Below are 22,381 nucleotides of genomic sequence, written 5' to 3'. Positions count from 1 at the left end.
TGCGATTTTAATGGGTTTATACTTCGTTCATTTGTTCATATAAATCAAAGTACAGACTGTCAAAGAATATCTTTCACTACAGCAAATTACAGTAAATAGCTTTCTTCTGTTGGTGTACCGGTATCTATATGCAGGAAGGATGAATTACTAGTACCTTTAGGGTTCACCCCTACCGCCATATCCTACCCATCCCTTCATTTTGAACTAGCAGGAAATTCTCCGTTGATTTTGCTCGATTGGATATTTGGATTGAATTTTTTGTCTCACATAAGGCATCAGTCCAAATATCAAGTCGAATCTCAACCGAGATAAATGTCAATTTTATACCTATATATTTTGTATAAATCTAATAAAATCATTGATATCTGTAATAAAATGGCTGCCAATGTTCTCTACAAAAGTTTGCACAATAACTAAAAAACGTTTGTTCATCATTGAAACCTGTCTAATACGATATGTGCTGGGGAATTTTGTGTCGGAATAGACAGGGTTTCGGATTGCTCAAATATATAGAAAAAAGTAAAATGGGGGAAGGGGGGATTGGAATTCACAGTGAAATGGATTGCACAGATTCATACAAGATGGTTACTAGTATACTGTATTGTCATATACATGTGATTGTAAAATTTTGAATTTATTCCCACGGTATTATAAATTTGTATTTACAGTCACCTGTTAAATTAAGAATGGCAGTATTATTGTAGGCTTACTCTCGATTTACATCAAATTTCCATTGCCTAACCGCTCCCCACACACTGACAGCTAGATTTAGAGCCCCTCCCCCTTCCTTTGTGACCCATAATTTAGCAAAGATGAATAAATCATTGGGGGGGGGGGTAGAGATATTCCTATTTTTTACAAAAAAATATGCAAAATAACTCACAAAACTAATCTTAAAAAACACCGAAAACCTGGGAGCTGGGTACCTGGGCGAGCCCCCACCAGAGCTTTGCCCAGGCCTCAAGACCATAACTGAGAACAGACTTAAATCGGAATTTTAATTTTTAATATCTCGAGTTTTATTTGATATATGTGTTTTAAAAATTGCAGGTTTGTATAATATTCATGATGAAAATTGTGTTTTATTATTAAAAATAATTTCAGAAGTTATATTTTAAAATTTTGACTTATGTCTGTTCTCAGTTTATGGTCTACGGGTCTGCTGGACCCACTGTGATGATTTTGCATCAGTTTGAATGTAAATACTATATAAAGGTTTCTTCCTCTACTATAAATACCCTAAAACCTTGAAAATAAGCCGCGGCTTATTTTAAGTTTTGGTAAGAAAATGGGGGCTTATTTTCAAAACCGTCTTATTTTCAAATCGCGGCTTATTATCAAAACCAAAAACCGGTAAGCGACGAGAGCATAATCACGGCTTATTATCTAAACAATAAATTATAATCGATCGATTTTGAACTGCCACATTTGGCCGAGTATAATATGCACGGCTATCGGACATACTGTAGCATAACCAACAGACATAGACAATTTCTTATTGTTTACCGCTATATTTAAAACCTTAGTAAATTATGATAAGAACGTAAACTTGTTGAAAATGTTAAATTTATAATCTGTTGAAGGTTAAATTATATTGGAAAGCGAGTTAAAATTAATTTTAGCTGCATATTCAAGCTGCCATATCACGATGTTATTTATAGACATTTACACATTCCTTTGCCAAGTGCTTGCGTAATGTATCAAATCAGTCTGACACTCGGTTTTCAAAAAAAAAAAGCAATTTATAAGTTTATTTTGATTTTAAATAACTCAGTGGATCATGTAAACAACCCCGTATACGTCCCAATTAAAGCCATTGTTGAGAAGGAGTGTACATGTTTGTTTAATAATTTTCTCATCACCCCTATTATCAATGGCTTTGATTATTTTCATTGTTATAATTGGGGTCGATTTATAACCTTCGTCCATTATAGTTTTTTAAAAAAAGAAATATAAATGTTGTTAAAACTTAATTATCAACATAACCCGAGCTCTGTTGAAAATAAGAGATTACCGCGATGCACACAGTCATGATTACTGTTGCTAAATAAAGATTTAAGTCGATTTTATAAAACTGAAGTTCAACAGTTTCTCGTGCATTGTTGATAAAAAATTATTTCTGCGAGGATAAAGACGACATGTAATGAATGTCAAGATTTCTGTGAGCTAATAAGAAAATAATAGTGCTTTAATATCTTGTGCTTTGTTGAATAAAATTATTTATGTCATAGAATGTTTATAATAAAATAAAATATATAGTAATTAAAAATAACACTGTGTTCTAAATGGAACTATCATTACCGGCTTATTTTCAAATCAGGCTTATTTTCGAGTAATTTTCATTGCAAGAAATAGGTGGCTTATTTTCAAAACCGGCTTATTATTAAATCCGGCTAATTTTCAAGGTTTTAGGGTATATACTTGTTTACCGTGATTGACCTTATGTATGATGACCACGAGTAACGTGAATTCCCAGTATTTATTTGCTCTGGTAAACATGATAAAAGTGTTCTATATTTTAGTCCTTGACAGATTTTATTTTTAAATGTACTTCTGCACTCGAATGAAAGTATTCAAACTAAGTTTACGGGTTTTGTTTTTCAGAGGAAGAGGTGATAGGAAAGGGAGAGGGAGCATATATAATGAATGATCCGTGTAAAATATTTAAAATTATCCATGTATGCGAATATTTTCATAGTCATGTAGAGTCAACATGTTCCGTGTCGTAATTATCAGAAATTTTTGTGTTGGTTTTCCAAATGACGAATATGTTAAAATTAATAGTTTTTTCGCACTGAAACTTTACCAACTCATATGAATTCGATTAAGTTTGCTGTTTATAAAAATTCAAAAAGCCTAATATTGTGAAAGGATAACTGCACTTAACGCTGGGTTTTGGGTCTTTTTACGTCGCTTCTGTTGCCTTTATATCTTAACCTTATTTCACTTTTGTATATTTACTAAAGATTTCTGTCAATTTGGCACCGAATTAAAATGTTAAACTGATATTAGACTGTAATACAATAAAGTAATTCTATGTTTTTTGTCCTTACTGCTTTCCAAATATAGAGAATTTACACTTACCTGCCCTTGATTAAACATTAGGTATGCTTGAGAGGTGGAGCTAATATTGTAAGAATGGCTCTAAAATTAGACTAGATAAATAACAATGACGTGTATAGAAATACGAGATTACTCTTTCTCATCTCCCCCTTTATTCTGTGTGGCACAAGTACATTATTTACAAAGGTTTCAAAACGAAATTAACAATATTAGCACGTCCATGTAAGTAAAGAATATTCTGAATTGATGCCTGACAATTCAACGTGTTCGAGCACGGTGTCCTATAGTTAGCACAAAACATGCTATCTTACAAGTCACGTGACGGAATTTAGTATTCACAAAGTTTACTGAGGTAAGAAATCATGTGGTGAAGTATAATATTCAACATGCCACAGCCCTTGGTTACAACAGAGAGAGTGAATGTAAGAAGAAGGAGTTTTTTCGCTTTTAAACTATGAGCGCATGTTTGTCTATTAATCTCCCTTTGACACAACATTATTAATGCAAATATACACCTACTGTTAAACGGAGAACAATAGACAAACATGCACTGACTATGTATAAAGTCAGTAAAAAAGTGGGCGTCCTCATTATCGTACGGAGATTCAAGAAATTGCGATGACCCCCGCCTTTGAAAACAGCTTCGTACTTCGTAAATACATACTTTTATTTAATGTAATTACGCAAAGTTGTAGATTAGATGTTGACCATTCCTGCAATTAAAAGAAAAATGCTTGTTTTGAAAGTTTATTTTGTCGCAATTTTCGCATGTCCTTAAGTGCAGTCATCCTTTATTTTTGATGTCCCCAAACCAAAAGATTTTTTTAATTTTTTCTTAATTTTGGAAAATTTCAACCAGTGTCTTGTGACTGACTTTTCACAGAGGACATTATTTCCAAATCAAGTATAATCTCAACCGAGATAAATGTAACATTTAGACCTGTACAAAAAAGAATTATCTGTGAAAAACCTGAAGCTCATGGAATCCAACACTCATGTGTCACATTGTAAATTCCTTCTCTCTGTGAACCGGAATGTAATTAATCACACCTTTTTTGACATGACCTAACTATGATCACTTGGTCCAAATCACTCTAGGAAATATCATCTCATGGAATAAAGGTTAACAGAAAATTGAAAATTTGTGTTTTAATTCAATCTACACAAACACACACACCCTCACACACACACACTATCCCCCACATCTCTCTCTCTCTCTCTCTCTCTCTCTCTCTCTATGCCAGTATTGGAAAACTAGGAATTTTTTTTAATCGATATAGAAATCATTGCTTTGACATTCTCAATTGCAATGTATGGAAACACATTCTCTAGAGAAATTTATATGATCAACAATAGTACATATTGTAATAAATATTGAATAATTCTTCAAATTTACACATTTGTTTGATTTAATTTCTTGGAACTTTAGCCCTACATATTTTTACTCGAAGATTTTTTTCGTTATTTAATGCTAGGAATATCTAATATAGGTTTCGGTTAATATTCTAAAAACAAACTTTACACATTCACTCAACAGACTTTGTCAAAAAATGAATACATATTAAAGAAGTGAATATGAATTGACCTTGTTTTTCACCTGAAATCGCAAATTTTAACCAGTATCTCAAAATTTACATCACTGAACTAAACTTTTTCTTGCATTTTATTGGCATGATACATTCAACAGATCGGCACTTAAGTCATACAAAAGCTTGATACAAGAAAATATTTTATTGCCTATCTAGATTTTTTAATAATGCTTTAATTCTTTATTAAACAACTTTAAGCCATACGGCCCATCAGTATACACAAAATTAACATAATTATGTACGCATAGCGAGAGTCTACGGGGGTGGAACCCCTAGTGTCCATCTGTCCGACTCCTCAACACCAACAATTACAGTAAGCATTAAACTCTCCATTTTACATGAAAAATATCTATACACAATATGCATATAAATTAAATTATTCATCATTTCTTAATATCATTGCATAAAAAATAAATTTCCCTAATCCAACTAAAACACCAACATCATGAGAGCTGAGTAACTGAGTAAGCTTGTACATATTTGGAGATCTGAAATAATATGGTTTGATATATTTTCTTCTTAAAGAATCATAAACAGGACATTCAAGCAAAAAATGATATTCATCTTCGATACGGTGATCATTACAAAATTGACATATTCTATTGCTTCTTTCTATTTTCTGATATCTTCCTGTTTCTATACTTAAGCTATGGGAAGAAAGCCTTATTCTATAGTAATATACTTCTTTAACTTAGAATGAATAGGTTTTGTCAAATATGCATGGATTTTGGAAAAATTGTCACACACAATGTGCTTATACAAGAAACGCTTTGTTGAATTTTCAAAAAAGGCATTACAATCTTGAAGGTAGATATCCAACAGATACCCCAATATGATTTTTTAAGTGCAAAAAAGGTTATACAATACTTTACGCGCATTTAAAATTTGCATAATATTTATTATTCAAATTATTTTACATACGATAAGGTAATAATTATTGCCACCTTTACATTTTGTAAAATACGATTAGATTAAAGCTAGTGATTAACCTAAAAGTTACAATTTTAGTACAAAAAGGTCAAGTTAATTGTACCATTGCTCAGTAAGATGCACACTGACCCCAATTTTCTTTGCAATTTTGAGTCATGCTATAGATGAATAGTTAATTATATAAAATGTACTTCTTAAAAATCCTTGATATAACTCATCTCACGAGTGACATACCTTAAGGTAAATATTTATTAAGTAGATCTAGAACTATTACTTTAATTTGAAATAATCCATGGAATAAGACCGCAAAACATTACGTCATTTCAATCTGTTACAGTCAAAATGTTTAATGATAGACAATGAAATGGGCGGGTACAATTCGACACGGACGTCCGAGAAAACATTGGATTGAAATTCTAGTATGAAATTTATTTTCAATCCACCTGAGCTGTTTTCAAACCTACTGTGTGAATGTATGATCCAGAAGACAAATAATTTCAATTCTCAAATACATGTTGTGTGAAATTCATATTTACATGTCAGAGTTTTTAGCCTATAATTTTAAAGTACATGTAAAAGTAATAGAAGAGATTATTTTTTCAGGGGACAGCCATTTGATTCTAGAAGGGGGGAGGGGCTGTCAAAAACTGTAAAGTGAGATCATGCCTTCACGTGACAGAATATGTTTATTTCTAGGATGACAAGAGTTTTTTTTTTTTAGTTTTGTCTTCACTGAAAAATGTTTGACAACAAAAACATATGGAAGGGTTGTCCAAACTAAAAGAAAACTTTCTTATTCATTTCCAAGATCCCCCCCCCCCCAGCACACATATTAAACAGAAATCAAATATTTGTCCCATTATATTTCTTTAAAAACGTAACACTGGACAAAAAATTCTCATTTATATAAATTTCAAACTTCAAACTATTCCGAAATAAGCCCTTTTTGCTTAACTGCGGGATTAAATATCGCGCATGCGCTGAAGTACCATGGGGTGGCAAAAAGAATCATGGTGAAAAGTTGTTGTGTTGTTGGGTGTACTAACCGAGCCACAAAGGACTGTAAGGTGTCGTTTTTTAAGTTTCCTGCAAATAAAACGAAAAGGCGAGCATGGGTTAATGCTGTTAACAGGAAAGGCTGGTTGCCTAACAGCAGCAGCAGGATATGCAGTGAACATTTCGAGACGGGTTGGCACTCGGATGACCGTGAAGACCGTAATTACAGGCCGACATTATTTTCTTATAAGTGTACAAAGGAACAAAACAGTGAAAGATTTACAAGAGCATTCAGGAGAAATCTGACAAAGGTATGATAATTTGTATTATATAATACGAATATCTTATTTCAACATGCATTACAAACATGTCAACCCGAGATTCCTCTGTTGTCTACCTTATACCCATTAATTTGACGTGACATTTAGCCTGATTTGAGCTGGTCGCAATTCCAGGCTAAATACGTCTTATTGTACCAAATTTATTTATTAAAGTCTATTAAGATTAAATATTTCATCCCATTTCAAATATGTACAAGTCACTGCAAGTCATTTAATATTCATTAATGTGCTAATTTTTCTGGTTATTTAGATTTTCCTGGTGTAAATATGGCACAGTTACTTATTTGTTTTAGATTAGTGATTTGATTAATTGAAACTGTCCTCTTAACAATAGTGCAACTGTCAAACTGTTAAATAATTGAAATATTCAGTGTGCAGTTGCTATTTGTTTTGAAAAGTTTCACAAGCTACCCCATCTTTGCTGGTCAAAGTATGCTGGTCATTTATATGGGGAACCTGGATTCTACTAGTGCCATAAAGTAAGATCTATCCATATACGTTAAATTTGCTGGTTAAATTTGATGGAAAGAAGCACTTATCATATTTATATAACTGCACAGCCGTATTATACATTTAGTGTAGTACATATTTTGTTTGTCAAAATGTGCATTTACTTTGTATATCTGTGTTTAATGAAAAAATATTTAAATTTAAGGAATAAAGCATAAACAATTAACATGAGGTTTATCTTTTGTTTTCGAAGCTTAGAGTTAATTTTATTTGTAATATTATTGTTAGATGTAATTGATTTTTTCCCCTAGACTTTTGAGGAAGCAGCTGCAAAACAAGAACATTTAGAGAGAACCAGACTAGAGGCATCCATAAGAATGCATAGCTACAGTGTCCCTGAAGAGCAGCAGGCATCTCCAGGGAAATTGTACAATGTAAATGTATTTCATGAAGATGATGACATTGACATAGGTGTAGTCCTTACAGCTGATGAAGGTTTGGACTGTTTATTTTCCCAAAAGTATTTGCTTTGAAGTTAACTTATTTCTAAGTATTGAATTATTTTTTGAAAGATATAGTCCCATAACTGCAACAAGTTGAGCAACATGCATTAGTGTGTTATGAAAATTTGTTTGCTCACACCGCGTTGCTGTTATGAGACAATGTCTTTAAAAAGAAAATGATTCAATGTTTATATTTACATTTGTAACTCCTTGTCTTGTGTGCAAACATGATTTTCACTTCAAAACTCCTGTATTATCCTTTCGCTAAGTTACAATTAATGGAAGACTTAGAGCAATTGCAATCTTTTCAATCTGAGTGTGATTTTTAATTTTTGCTTAAATGATATTGCACTTGCATGGCCTTCAACATTTTTAACGTTAAAATAAAATGCATACTTTAATCTTTTGACCCCGTGTCCTGGTTATGGTATTTTGAATGTCACAGCTTTGCACACACTTTATAAGCAAACAGCATGTGGAATGTAAATACAGATGAACTTTGGTATCTCGAACACTGATATCTCGAATACCATGGATATGTCGAAGTGATTTGGAAGTCCCAACCCCTTATTGTTTAAGTATTTTACCCTGGAAATCTTGAATCCTCGGATATCTCAAAGTTTTTCCTCGGTCCCATTGAGTTTGATATAACAAGGGTTGACTGTATTACATTTTGAATACCAAAATTGATGTTGACTTTTTATTATGATGCTTTAATGGCAGGTAGCTGCAGTTAATAAAATCAACATGCTCCTCCTCACACACACAAAAGATACTTATGTTTTAATGTGATGGAGACCAATTGCAATGTATAGTCATTAATAGGTTCACAGTGTGACACTGATCCTCTTCTCCAAGAGAATGCCTTGTTGAAGGAGGAAAACATGCTTCTGAAGGAAAAGCTGCATAAACTACAATGGGGTGTAAACAAAATTAAAGATGATGATGTTGCAACAAGATTCTACACTGGGTTGCCCAGCTTCCCTGTTTTCCTCTGGCTGTACAAGTACAGTATTTTTAGGTCACCTGAGTTGAAAGCTCATGTGAGCTTTTCTGATCACCCATGATCACCCATTGTCCGTCGTCCGTCCGTCTGTAAACTTTTCATATTTCCAACTTCTCAAGAACCGCTGGGTCAATTTTAAGCAAAGTTGGTACAAAGCATCCTTGGGTAAAGGGGAGTGTAAATTGTTAAAATGAAGGGCCAAGCCCCCTTACAAGGAAGATAATCAAGAAAAGACAAAAATAGGGTGGGGTCATTAAAAAATCTTCTCAAGAACAGCTGGGCCAGAAAAGCTGAAACTTATATGGAAGCATCCTGGGGTAGTGTAGATTCTAAATTGTTCAAATCATGACCCCGGGGGTAAGGTGGGGCAACAATAGGTATTACAAGGGTGGAAATCTGGTGAAGAAGATCAAGGCCAAAGTTAATCAGGTGAGTGTTGTGGCCCATGGGCCTCTTGTTTTTATATGTATTAAATGAGCATCCTACATTTCATACAAAGACATGTAATATCAAATAAAATAGAAAAAGAATAAAAAAAAACTTTTGTGCAAGGTTGAAGGTACATGTATCATCTTAAGATTAGAACAGAAAAATGCATGTGCACAAGGGAGCTAATTCCTGAGTACTGTAGAATCAGAAATATTTGTTGGGGATTTAATTTCATTTATTTCTTTGTTAACAATAATCAACGAAATTAAATCCCACAAGAAATTTTATATGACTATATGATGAGTAGGAGTACATTCGTAACAACAAATTTTAATGCACACGAAACCCTTTTAGATGGCAAATCAACAAAATTTTATCCCCATGAAAATTTGTGCTTCTACAGTATATTCCATAATGAATGGACATTCAATTCTCTTTTGCAGTTTCCTACTTCCTAAGGCAAGATCTATGACCTATTGGATTGGTGAAGGTACGTCAGAGACAGGAAGGCAGAGGCCAAACAAAAGTACTCTCCCTCTCATTGATCAGTTGCTGGCCGTTCTTATGCGTCTGAAGGTTGGGCTTTTAGTAACTGATATTGCTGAACGGTTCGGAATCTCAACATCAAGATTTTCTTCTTTTTTCACGACATGGATTTGTCTTCTTCATGCTGAGCTCTGTGCTCTGAATAAGTTTCCCTCAAGAGAAAAAATTGCATCTTGTTTGCCTGAATGCATGAAAAAGTTTCCAAATTTAAGAGTAATTCTTGACTGTACTGAAATATATATTCAGAAATCATCAAGTTTAGTTAACCAGAATTTAACTTTTTCAAATTATAAACATCATACAACAATGAAGTTTTTGATAGGAATTTCACCTGCTGGAGTAATTTCTTTTGTGTCAAATGCATGGGGTGGGAAAACTTCAGACAGACAGATGGTTATTGATAGTGGGTTTTTGGATTTATTAGAACCAGGAGACAATGTAATGGCCGATAAAGGTTTTACAATTAGAGATTTACTGCAAGAAAGAGGTTGTACTTTAAATATTCCACCATTTAACACCAAAGGACAATTTTCAGTTGATGAAATCCTGTACACACAAGAAATTGCAAAAGTTCGCATTCATGTTGAGAGAAGTATAGGTAGGATTAAATGTTTTCATATTTTTGATGGTGTGATGCCACTTTCACTTGCACCTCTGTTAAATCAAATGTTTCAAGTTGCCAGTTTCTTGACAAATCTTGATGTTCCACTTATTGAAAATTAAATGTACAAAGAGATTTCTAGTCACTCTATAAAATGCCAGTTTTGTAGCTCACCCTGATGAAATAGAGATGAGAGTATCTATTAGTTAGGTAGATGCTTGGAAGGTAAGTTTGGAGGTATATTGGGTCCTTGAAAAAATGTATTTGGGAGGCATAAGCTGTTTACATGTTTTATGTCTGGCAGGCATAAGCTGTTTACATGTTTTATGTCTGGCTTTTTATTGAAAGTCATAGAATTTTACCTTTGTAAACTCCAAACCACCTTTAATAACCACTTTACCTATACATGTAAATAGAGAATTGAAGAATGAATCAATTTTTTTTCTCTTTTTTTTTTTTATCATGTAGATGCAATTTGCAAGCCCTGTTTTTGGACAAATAATGGTTGTAAAATGCACATGTTCATGTACATTAGGTCACATGAAATATATTGTCAACAGTTATTAGTTTTAAGTAAAGCTTTTGTATATAATGTCTACTATTCTGAAATCTATGAAAAGAAAAGAATATCTGTAGAAAGAGTTTATATATTTTTAAATGTTTCTGTTTCTTTTCAAAATAGAATTTAAACTTCATATATGTTACAGAAAATGCATTAAAATCAAAGAATACAAGATTCTGGGATTAAAATAAACTGTTTCGCTTATATTTTCTGGTCTTAAATAAATCAGATAGTTTCAGTACAAATGTTTGCAGTTAACATGAAAAAAATTAATTATTTAGGAATGAATTTAATAAGGTGGGTTGGGGCAGTTTAAGCTTTATAAACCGCGAAGCGATTTATAAAACAGCATAAACTGTTCCTACCCACTTTATACGGTAACCGTATAAATTGGGTAGCTATGAATTTCATTCCTTATATTTTAATTTTCTTTCATTTAGTGTAAGAAAAAAGATGATTGCCCTTAAAAAATTACTTCAAATTGTACAAAATTTAAATGTAACGTCAGGTGGAATGATATGTTTTTGACACAAGTCATTGTGATATAGGCAACCCATTTTATACAATATAAAGTAAATTTTTTATGCCCCGGGATCGAAAGATCCCGGGGGTATATTGTTTTTGTCATGTCTGTCTGTTTGTTTGTTTGTCTGTCTGTCTGTTGTCAACTTTAACCTTGCCCATAACTTTTGATTGGTTGGAGCTATGACTTTCATATTTCGCATGTGTATTCCTTGTGACAAGACCTTTCTTTATGTACCATCATATTTGACCTTTTGACCTTGACCTTGGAGTTTGACCCACTTTTGCAAAATTTTATGAGACTTTAACCTTGGCCATAATTTCTGAACAGTTGGTGCTTGGGGTTTTAGACTTCACATGTGTATTCCTTGAGACAAGGCCTTCCTATGGATACCAACAACTTTGACCTTGGAATTTGACCTACTTTTGAAAAACTTTAACCTTGGCCATAACTTTTGAACAGTTGGTGCTTGGGGTTTCAAACTTCACATGTATATTCCTTGTGACAAGACCTTCCTCTGGATATCAATCTCTTTGACCCTTTGACCTTGACCTAGGAGTTTGACCTACTTTCGAAAAACTTTAACCTTGGTCATAACTTTTTAATGGTTGTTGCTAGGGTTTTCATACTTCACATACTTATGTAATTCTTGTGACAAGACCTTCCTTTGATACCAACAACTTTGACCTTGATTTTGACGTTTTACTTACTTTTAAAAAACTTTAACCTTCGCTATAACTTTTGAACAGTTGCAGCTAGGGCTTTCAAATTTCACAAGTATGTTCCTCGAGACAAGACCTTTCTTTAGGTACCAACATTTTTTATCTTTTGGCCTGGATTTTGACTTGCATTTGAGAAACTTTAACCTTCGCCATAAGCTGCCGTACAGGGGCATCAGTGTTTCACAAACACATCTTGTTTATCCAATCAATTTCCGCATTATATCCAGCATTAAATTATACATGTATGTGGATCAATTATGTTCAGGCCCATGGGCCACTTATTCAACATCTTTAAGATGGGGTATTATATGTTTCCCATAGAATTCGTGAAGTTTTGAAATCATACTGGAAACGTAAGTGGAGTCAAAATGAATCCTTTCAATGTAAACATTGCTTTTAGTAGCGGCAGTCCAAATAACGAAGTCAGACCATGGTAAGCCTAAAACAGCCATCTCCCCTTGCACCTGAGCATAATACTTATGTTTACAGCTTAATTTTGCTTTCCCATTTTTCACTTCCATGAAATCCAGATGATCGTATAGCTCGTGCACTTCCTTACTGACAATGACTTTGCCATTAAGTGAATATGGACACTTGATCTCCAGGACACCTTCCTGAGAGCCCTCTGGCATACTCTTGTCCAGGATTTTGCCATCCCCAGATGCTCCAATAAATGGACATAATGCTAGTAAAGTCAAACCAAGTGGTTGGACAGAAACATCTGCAACTCTCCTCACAAGTTCTAAGTAATCCTGCCTGGCCATCTCCTCATGGTCAATTCCCCACTGGACTGCAGGTGGCATTGACGGGTACCTGTTATTAGGTTGTTATTAGCTCACCTGAGCCGAAGGCTCAAGTGAGCTTTTCTGATCAAAATTTGTCCGTTGTCTGTCGGCGGCGGCGTTGTTGTTGTTGTCGTTGTAAACTTTTCACAATTTCTTCTTCTTCTCCAGAACTACTAGGCCAATTTCAACCAAACTTGGCACAGAGTATCCTTGGGTGAAGGGAATTCAAGTTTGTTCAAACAAAGGGCCACGCCTTCTTCCAAGGGGAGATAATCATGAATTCATGAAAAATTAATGGCATCATTTAAAAATCTTCTTTGCAAGAACCACTGTGCTTGAAAATATGAAACTTATATGGAAGCATCCTCAGGTAGTGTAGATTCAAGTTTGTTCAAATCATGACACCCGGGGGTAGGATGGGGCCACAATGGGCGATCAAAGTTTTACATAAAATGCATAGGAAAAATTTGTAAAAACCTTTCTCTCAAGAACAGCAAAGCCATGATTGGTTTTTTTTATGGGTGCATCCTCAGGTAGTGTAGATTCAAATTTGTTTAAATCATGACCCCCCAGGGGTAGGGTGGGACCACTATGGGTGATTAAAGTTTTACATAGGAATACATAAGAAAAAGCAAGCCTTTTAAAATCTTCTTCTGCAAAGCAATAATTAGTCATATATAAATGCAAGCATCCTCAGGTAATGTAGATTCAAATTGTTATACAAAGGAATACATATGATATATCAATAAAAATTGTCTTTCTAAGAACAGCATAGCCATTATTTGTCATATTAATTCAAAAGCATCCCTTTGAAGTATAGATTCAAGTTCAAATTAACACCCCCCCCCCCCCTCTGAACCACTTTTATATCAAAACTTTTCAAGACTGAACTGATTTCTGCTTTTTCCTAGCCAGAGTGCTCAGGTGAGCGATGTGGCCCCTGGGCCTCTTATTTTTAAATGTCATATATATGCAGTATAATATTGAAATTACTAACAGGTCCAGCTGAACTCTAACATATTTTGCAAGGAAAAGGAGGGTAAGAAAAATTGTATGTAAAAAATGTTTTCTAAAGAGGTTAGTCAAATTATTATTCAAAATTCTAATTTTCTGTTCTTTGGTTTACCTGATAGGCAACAGGATTTGTCTGTATATTTAGAATGTAAAATTAAGTAAGAATGCTCTAAAGTTTAATTTTAATTTTTCTGCAGAAAATGAATCATACCGTTGAAGACTGGAACCATGGAGAATTCCAGAGATGAGGCTCCTAGGATGTTCTCCTGCCCTGATAATGTCTCCAAAGATTGAGGAAGTTAAGCGACCCTTATGGAGTGATATCCATTCTGGACTATTGCGCTGTGATCTGGTTCTCATCTCCACAAAGGACGATAACTCCTCACTGATTGGTTGCAGAATGTTAGCTGAAAGGTTTTAGAATACTGAAAATCATTTTGAAGTACATGCATTGTTTTATCAAAATTTTGATTGAAGAAATTGGCAATAAAATTTTAGTGATCAGAAGAAATTGAGTATACCATGCAGAGATTCAGACAAATCCACCAACTTTTGCAAATCAGTCTCTAGAGGATTCACGTAAGAAGTCACTGTTACTTCACTCACTGGGGTTGGTGTTCTTTCCGGAATATCCCATATACATGCCATTCCTGAATACAAGAAAAAAGAATATGAGTTAACCTTTTACTTTGAATTATTGTCTCCAATATCCCCTAATCTAAATGTGCAGTAGTAATTACCTGTGTTGGGAAAAACATCCCTCAATGCTTGGAGAGCACTTAAATCTGTGTCCCTGTGATCTGGGTGTCTTGGATCAAACTGTATAGTTTTTTTAATTGGTTGATCTCCACCGCTTGCTGAAATTTGTCAGAAACATTTATATCTTAATCCTGATTTAAATTTCTGCAGCTGCTGTCATTCATGGCTGCAATTACCATAGTTACCATAGTTACTTTACCTATTGAACCTGCTTTTCTTAAATTCATCTCGGATAAGGGTGCTGCAGGAAGATTCAGTTGTCTGGGCACATTCCATTTACAGAGTTTTGATGTACAGGAATTTTCTGCTTCTTTCTTGATAGAATTAAGGGCAAAAAGAAGGCTCCCAATGTGACTGCATGACTGAGCCAACCTAAAAGTAATGTGACAATTGTAGTACTTTTTTTTCAAATTTATGTAACAAGTTAATGTCTATTTCTATTTTTTGTGCTATAAATAAAATACTGAGTAATGATTTTTTTTATACATCATTCATATGCAATATAAAATCAGAATGTGAAGGGACAATGGTTCATATTCCTCAAGCAGGAAGCAATTAATCGCTCTGATTATTAAGTTGTGGAACTTGTAGTTTTGATAGTTAAGTACCATTATATATAAGGTGTTTATACTTGTATGACTTATACATACACTGAGTATATATACACAGGGCTTGAACATTACGATATCTGATACATGTATATTAAATGTAATTCCTACCCTATAGGACACTGACAGTAAGCATGGTTAATTGTCATTTCCCCCTCCAGACATCTAGCAGATATGAAAATCTGATATTTAATTTTCTTCATAGATGCAAGGCAGAATGCCTTGAAGTATATGGTTGAGTCATTCACCTGAAAAAAAGTATATTACAAACATGTAAAAGAGATATCATAATATGGACGAAAGTAGTTTCACTTTTTTTTTTTTTTTAAAAATTGAAATTTAAAATACAATTATGTTTCCCCTGATTATTGTACTGCTTGGTAATTTCTTATTTTAATTTTGCCAACCTTATTATTATTATTTTTTTTAAAAATAGTTTTGCTACCGTCACAAAATAAAGATTACCTTGGCCATGAGGATTTCCTTCACATCTCCTGCCTCAAAATGTTTTGCAGCACGATCTAGACCACGAAAATTTTGGACTGCACGGCCTTGTACCTGGCGATCGACCATAAAGCGGACAATCGCCGAGAATGGTAGATCAGGTATCGCCTCCGCATCTAACGATACATACTGTACCTCGGTAAAATGGGGCGTATCTAAAGGACTACCCTCGAAATGGATAGGGACATTAAGGTTTAAGATGGAGTTGATTATTTCCTCTTTTGTCTTTTTTTCAAAAACCACTCCCAACTCCTCTGCTAACCGCTGTAAGGAATTTTTTTTAAGTTTGTTTAAACTTTCCCGGGTCGCCATCTTACTCTATGTAAACATTGCCGTAACCAAGGCTTTGCCGGAAATTAGTTACGTATGCACAGTCATATTATTGGAAATTAGAGAAAAAAACAGTCTCATGAAAAAATATAGAATTTATTATCGTAATATTTTACTAAAATAATCTGTAGCAAAACTTTTATTCATGTTAATGTCAAAGTACACGTGAATTTATGCCACTCTCTATTTTGCCACCCCATGAGCGTTATGTGCATGCGTGCATATTATCTTGAAAGATATGACGTAGTTTATCAAAGTCATGTGACCATGTGTCCTTCATCCCCTTAAGTCTATTATCAGTTTATGGTCTTAGGGCCTGATTGACCCAAAACGTGTAAAGCATCAGTTCTTGTAAAAAAAAATTGACAATTTTTTTTCTTTAATTACCATCTTATATTAAAAAAATAAAAAGTATAACATTCTTGTAAACATTAACAAATTATGAAAAAAGATTGATCCACTCCTCTGTTTCTTTAAACTGTGCGTCCAACAAGTCGGTGACGTCATACACGATCTGCTAGTACAGCAAGATCATACTCGGTGAATACAAGGGCGGTATTATTATGTAAAAACAGGTCACAATAAGTATATGATGAAGTATTTTGAGAAACGGGGAACACAAAAATTATTTTTGCATGGCTGATGACGGAAATCTTATGTAGGTATATCTTATTTCGCTTATTTAGCTTACGTGTGACGTCATAGTTGGTTTTTCCCGTACTCGAGAAATGTAAACATGACAAGTTTTTGTCCTGCTTATGTCGTCTTTAACGATGTCCTGTGCAATATTGAAGTCAGCTTCACCATTCGAAATTTTTACAGTTAATCAATAATTTGAAGGACTTGCATTTCAACGTAAATTTAAAAATATTGAATGATAGGATTTTTTGTAAATTACGTTTTTTGTTGTTTAAGTTGTCTTAAAAAGTTCGTAATTTTCCTTATCCAGATGCTGTGTGATAGATGAAACTTGCCTTTTCGAATTTTAAACCCAATTCATACTCTGAAATATTTTAAAAGATACATGTTCACTTACATATTTTTTATATATGCTTTAAAAATCCAATTATGGACAGAGTAATGAGCCCGGAAACATGGAGAATTAAAACTCCACTTAGATACTGTAGGGCATTATATTTGTCAACCAATATCTCTAAAATAAGGTAAGAAACCTAATGATATAACTGCTTTAAGATATGTGGGACATACTTAATAAGAAATATACAAAATATAAAAAAAAATTGAATGACAAGTATTTTTTCAGCTAAAGGTCCTTCTTCCCCTTAAGTCAAAATTTCAATTTTTAATATTTTGAGTTATATATGTAATGTATTTGCTTAAAAAAAATTGCAATTTTATATAACATTTCAATTCAAATATATGATAAAAAGTTTGTTTTATTATCAAAATTATTTCAAAAGTTATATTGGTTTGAAATTTTGACTTAAGTCTGTTCTCAGTTTATGGTCTTGGGGCCAGTAACATCGTGCGTTCTAGAGAAGCTAAGGTATTTCAAACTAGAATTTCAATCCAATGATTTCTCGGACGTCCGTGTCGAATATTGTACCCGCCCATTTCATTGTCTATCATTAAATGTTTTGACAGTAACAGATGGGAATGACGTAAGCTGCGTATTTCTAATTTTGGCAGTTAATGATCCCAGGTCTTATCATGTTTTTAACTTTATATAAAAAATCTTGACGCGATCCCTTGCAGAGGTGTCTGAGAGAGGAACGAATGACATCTCTGCGACAGGAAATCGGGATCGAGATCCCATTAAATTTAATCAAACACCGAGGAAATGCAGGCTGAGAACATGGAATTAGAGAACGAAGTGTCTGAGTCAACTACTCGGACAAGAGATAGCCAAGACTGGTTGTATCCAGAACTCTTGTCCGAGGAAAAACTTGTACAGATTCTCAGACAGGTTAGAGCACAGACATAAAATACATAGCATGGTTAAATATATCGATACATGCAGTTCAGGAACCTGCGGTGCTCCACATGTACTTGGGTCTTGGCTTATAAATAAGTATACCTGTTGATATAGGTATACATGTATATAAACAAGGACCCAATTACCCGTGTGGTGCTCTAGTGACTGCATTTGACATCTATATATTTAAACTATACCATACAATAATTTATCACACGCCATATGGCATATGGTTTAAAAATATGTAGTACCTTATTGATATGTAAAAAAAGTACTTTTTTTACATATCAATAAGGTACATATATATATTTATAAACCAAGACCCAAGTACCTGTGCGCATGTGCATGTGGCGTGTAATAAATTTGTACCGTGTTTGTTTAAATCTCTTTTTTTCCTATTAAGAAATCTATTACAAATTTTGGTAAATCAATGCATATTGACTTTGCATGCATGCAGTTACCATGCATCTTGAAGTGTACCAAATTCTTGAGGGTGGGATGATATCCCAAATGAGATATAAAGTTGAAAAGTGTTTTTAAACATCATATTAGTGCAGTAAATTGGATGTTGAATTTTCACACTGAGAATGTAGAACCTGCTTACTGCAGACAGTGACTGTTTGTGTCTGCTACAAATGTACTACATGTAGGTTAACTTAAAGTCTAGATGAGAACTCCAGTAAGTTAACATGAATCTCAGAGTGTTCTAGAGGGATGGGATAGGATATTTTCTTCCTGACAAAGATACTCAGTATTTTATTTTCACAGTTATGTGAGTGCCTGGATCAATCAGATATGACACCTTTTACAGAATTATAATGATTGAAGTATAATAATAGTATATAGCTCCCTGGTTGTATAATGTGTAATGTTTAAACATAATTTACTACCTTTCCACTTCAATTACAAAATAAATATGTAATTGAACAATTTAAAGTTGTTCATTACTTGCATTATGTTAAAATGTGGTACATTACCTTCTGAGATGTAAATAAGTACATGTACATGTATTTGTAAATGCATGCATGGGTAAGAATTTGTATTGAGAAGGTTATATTCAATTTCAATTTTTTTTCTGTCAGCTTTTTCTTTGTTAACAGAGATATATCAGACACACAGATTTAACACAACTAGCCAAAGAACAGTTGGTTGATCTGTACTATAAATACATCATCCCTCTGCCCCAGAGAACCTACAGGAACAACCGCCGGGGACGGGAAATGACAAAAAGACAGATTGTTCAGGCAAAGAAAAGAAAGAGCAGTCTGACTGAAGTTGGGAGTCCTGATAAAAAGTACACGATTAGTGTTGTTGCTTGTTATGTGAAAAGTGAAATACATGTACCCGTGTTCACAGTATATAATTCATTAACATCATGTCAATAAGATGTGCCCTCTTCTTACCGATGAGCAAATTTAGTACTAAAACTAAAATTTCAGATTCTGTAGCTGATCTTTTATTGAAATTTTAAGTGATAGACACTTTGAAATGTTTAATAGATATTTTGTGTATATACCTCTGAAGTATGTAACATTATACACAATATCATGTATTAATATTTGTAGGAAGGTGAAGAGTGTGGGCAGTGAATCTCGTTTCCTGACCTCCTTTAACCTTCCGTCATCAGGCTCAGGGGAACGGATCAAGCCACCCCCGTCATGTATTAACTTTGAAAAGAAAAAGATCAAGCTTAGCTCTAGCAGCACTTCATCCAAAGCAGGAACAGTGACAAAATTATCAGAGGAGAAGACAAAAACATCTATAAAACTAAAGCAAAATGGAGGTAATTCAGAAAAGATTGACAATTCAGAATCAACCAAAGCAACAGAACATACAAAGTCAACGTCCTCTCCAGAGAAGAGGACTATTAAACTGATAAATAACTTGTCTTTATCAACATCAGAAGCAGATGTCAAGAAAAGTAAAGTAATTAAAGATAATGCGCAAGAAGAAAAAACTCAAGACAAACAAGAGGCAATGGTAAGTTCCAATTAGTACTTGTCAAGATTTTATGTAGTTTATAATCTTTTCTTAATAAACTGAGGAAAGGAAATTTTTAATAAATTTATATTTAATATTCATTTACAATGTATAACATGTTATGATAAAATATACTTTAAATATTCAGTTTGCAGTATTGTCAAAATTATACCTGTCTAACCACATAAATATGTGGAATCTGGATAGGGCCAAGAAATTCACTATCATACCATCGAGCATTGACTAGAGGGTTGATTGGGCAATAATGCAATGGCTTGATGATGATGATGGTGCAATGACAATGATGCAATAGTGTGATGACAATGATGCAATGGTGGGACAATGCCATGCCATAGCATGATGGAGCGATCATCACACCATCGTTTCATCGCTATAGCACCATTGCATCATCGAGATATGCACCATCATGCCATTGTCGCATCATTCTGCCATCGCATCATTGTCATCACACCATTGCTTCATTGTCATTGCATTATCGCATCATCCACCAAAATCTCGATGGTGTGATGATGCGATAGTGAACTACATAGCCCTATCTGGATTCCATAGAAAAGTAAATTTATGTAATATTGGGCAAGTGTCTCCTTCACAGGAATATTCAATATCAATTTTGAAAAGACACCAGTCACTAAATTTTTATCCTGTTTAAAAATAAACTTATTCTTGTAATTTTAAATGATGACAAAAAAAAAACCATCAGGTGAAAGTTTTATTTAAATCAAATTATTTTTGTAGCAAATCTGAATAAACTCTGATTAAATAAGTTTGAGTGTGAAACTACAGTAAACTCTGTTATATGGAAATAACTGGTACTTGGTTCCTCATAACAGAGATTCTTTATATCTGTATAAAGAACATAGTGCAAAGTCTGCTATGGGATTCAAAAAAATTTCTTTCATAACCGAGATTTCCTTATAAGCGAGTTCTTTGTAACCGAGTTTTACTGTTTTGGGACTTTTTAAACAATGTATTATTGACTTTCAGTAAGCCAAATACTGTACTTTTGGCCAATGTATTTTTTGAGAGGACATTTTAAGTGTACTATATCTGTTTTTTATTGTTATTTATCTATTGTTACTACAATTTTTTATTTGTTATATTTTTTGGTTTCCAGGACACTTCCTCTGAGAGCTCCTCAAAGAAAACTTTTAAAATGAAGAAGGTTTCATGGCCTTGAAATGAACATTCAGTAATTAATGATATATTTTAGTTTAAAATGGATAAATTGAACAATGAATTAAAATGATTACATGTAAATTATGATTACGTTGTAGCTTTTATTTAATATTTTCTAAAAATGAAAATAAATGTTGACATGGAGATATTCAGAATATACTACACAATTAGTGATCAGTCTTTCATGCCTGTCCATCTGAGTGTGTATGGCTATTTACTGGTATGGAAATGATTTTCTCTCCTCTTGGTCCTACTTGGTTTATACTTCATCTACAGAGTGTCGTGAAGTAAAGGATATACAGGGACCTTGTTACATTGTTTCAAACATTACAAGTTTCTAAATGTCAGGGTCAAATCAGGTTTCTGCATAAAATTTTTGTTCAGTGCCTATTTTTTTCTTCTTGTGATCCAATCTGGTTATTAAACACTTCTGTTTATAAGTGACTTAAGAAAAGGATGAACGGTGACCTTGAAGCAATTTGAGGTCAGAGATAAAGGATAAAACAGTTCTTTTTGTGAAATCATTGTTTCTAACCTTTGTCCAGATTTTAACATAGTAAACTTAGTCTACATATTCCAGATCAAGGTCAAAAGAAGCCTCTATATATGCAGAGTCCTTGTCCAAAACATGCTTTCTGCCCTTGGTCAAGTTTCATTCACAGTTAATCCATAGAGTGTCATAAATTTATCAGGGTTTGAACAAGGCAATGACTAAAACAGATTTTGTGTAAAATACCCACAAGAGATGATTCACGGAAATAGAATTCTGTAATTTATTTACTCAATGAGATTTAAATTAAACTTGGGGATAACACATTTTTTTCTTTTTACCTTTTGAAAAAAGTACAAGATGCAATGCTTTTCCTAACACAAGTACAAAAACTTTCTGAGTTTAAAAAGTATTCAGTTACAGTCCTTTACAAGCCTGTTTTGCCTACAAATGTTCCTTACATTTACATAAGTGGGACCATCAGAGATGTTAAATTTTGTCTTTAAAATCTTAAATA

At 33.6% G+C, this 22,381-nt stretch overlaps 4 protein-coding genes across 4 annotated transcripts; 3 read left to right on the top strand and 1 right to left on the bottom strand.

Moving 5' to 3' along the window:
• Positions 1 to 6,592: 6,592 nt before the first annotated feature.
• Positions 6,593 to 9,493, top strand: LOC133178637 (THAP domain-containing protein 11-like). The gene is made up of 4 exons (XM_061313361.1): positions 6,593 to 6,889; positions 7,681 to 7,864; positions 8,698 to 8,893; positions 9,457 to 9,493. Exons 1-4 carry the CDS (start codon positions 6,593 to 6,595, stop codon positions 9,491 to 9,493), a joined length of 714 nt encoding a protein of 237 aa, XP_061169345.1.
• A 168-nt stretch (positions 9,494 to 9,661) lies between these two features.
• Positions 9,662 to 10,580, top strand: LOC133178636 (uncharacterized). Its single transcript, XM_061313360.1, has one exon. The coding sequence runs from the start codon at positions 9,662 to 9,664 to the stop codon at positions 10,574 to 10,576; it is 915 nt and encodes a 304-aa protein (XP_061169344.1). The 3' UTR covers positions 10,577 to 10,580.
• A 3,588-nt stretch (positions 10,581 to 14,168) lies between these two features.
• LOC133178487 (uncharacterized) lies at positions 14,169 to 16,243 on the bottom strand. Its single transcript, XM_061313181.1, has 7 exons — positions 15,893 to 16,243; positions 15,539 to 15,675; positions 15,019 to 15,191; positions 14,801 to 14,917; positions 14,582 to 14,710; positions 14,272 to 14,467; positions 14,169 to 14,172 (listed from the first exon to the last, which is right to left on the bottom strand). Exons 1-7 carry the CDS (start codon positions 16,241 to 16,243, stop codon positions 14,169 to 14,171), a joined length of 1,107 nt encoding a protein of 368 aa, XP_061169165.1.
• A 1,814-nt stretch (positions 16,244 to 18,057) lies between these two features.
• Positions 18,058 to 21,458, top strand: LOC133178905 (ashwin-like). The gene is made up of 4 exons (XM_061313565.1): positions 18,058 to 18,188; positions 19,298 to 19,491; positions 19,763 to 20,177; positions 21,313 to 21,458. Exons 1-4 carry the CDS (start codon positions 18,063 to 18,065, stop codon positions 21,373 to 21,375), a joined length of 798 nt encoding a protein of 265 aa, XP_061169549.1. The 5' UTR covers positions 18,058 to 18,062; the 3' UTR covers positions 21,376 to 21,458.
• The last annotated feature ends 923 nt before the right edge of the window (positions 21,459 to 22,381 follow it).

Source organism: Saccostrea echinata, unplaced genomic scaffold (assembly GCF_033153115.1).
Source record: "Saccostrea echinata isolate AGI-Se365-2 ecotype Australia unplaced genomic scaffold, CSIRO_AGI_Sech_v1 ptg000003l, whole genome shotgun sequence".
Classification (NCBI taxonomy): Eukaryota; Metazoa; Mollusca; class Bivalvia; order Ostreida; family Ostreidae; genus Saccostrea; species Saccostrea echinata.
The sequence above is the reverse complement of the archived record's forward strand: the minus strand, read 5'-3'. Positions and strand labels throughout refer to the sequence as shown.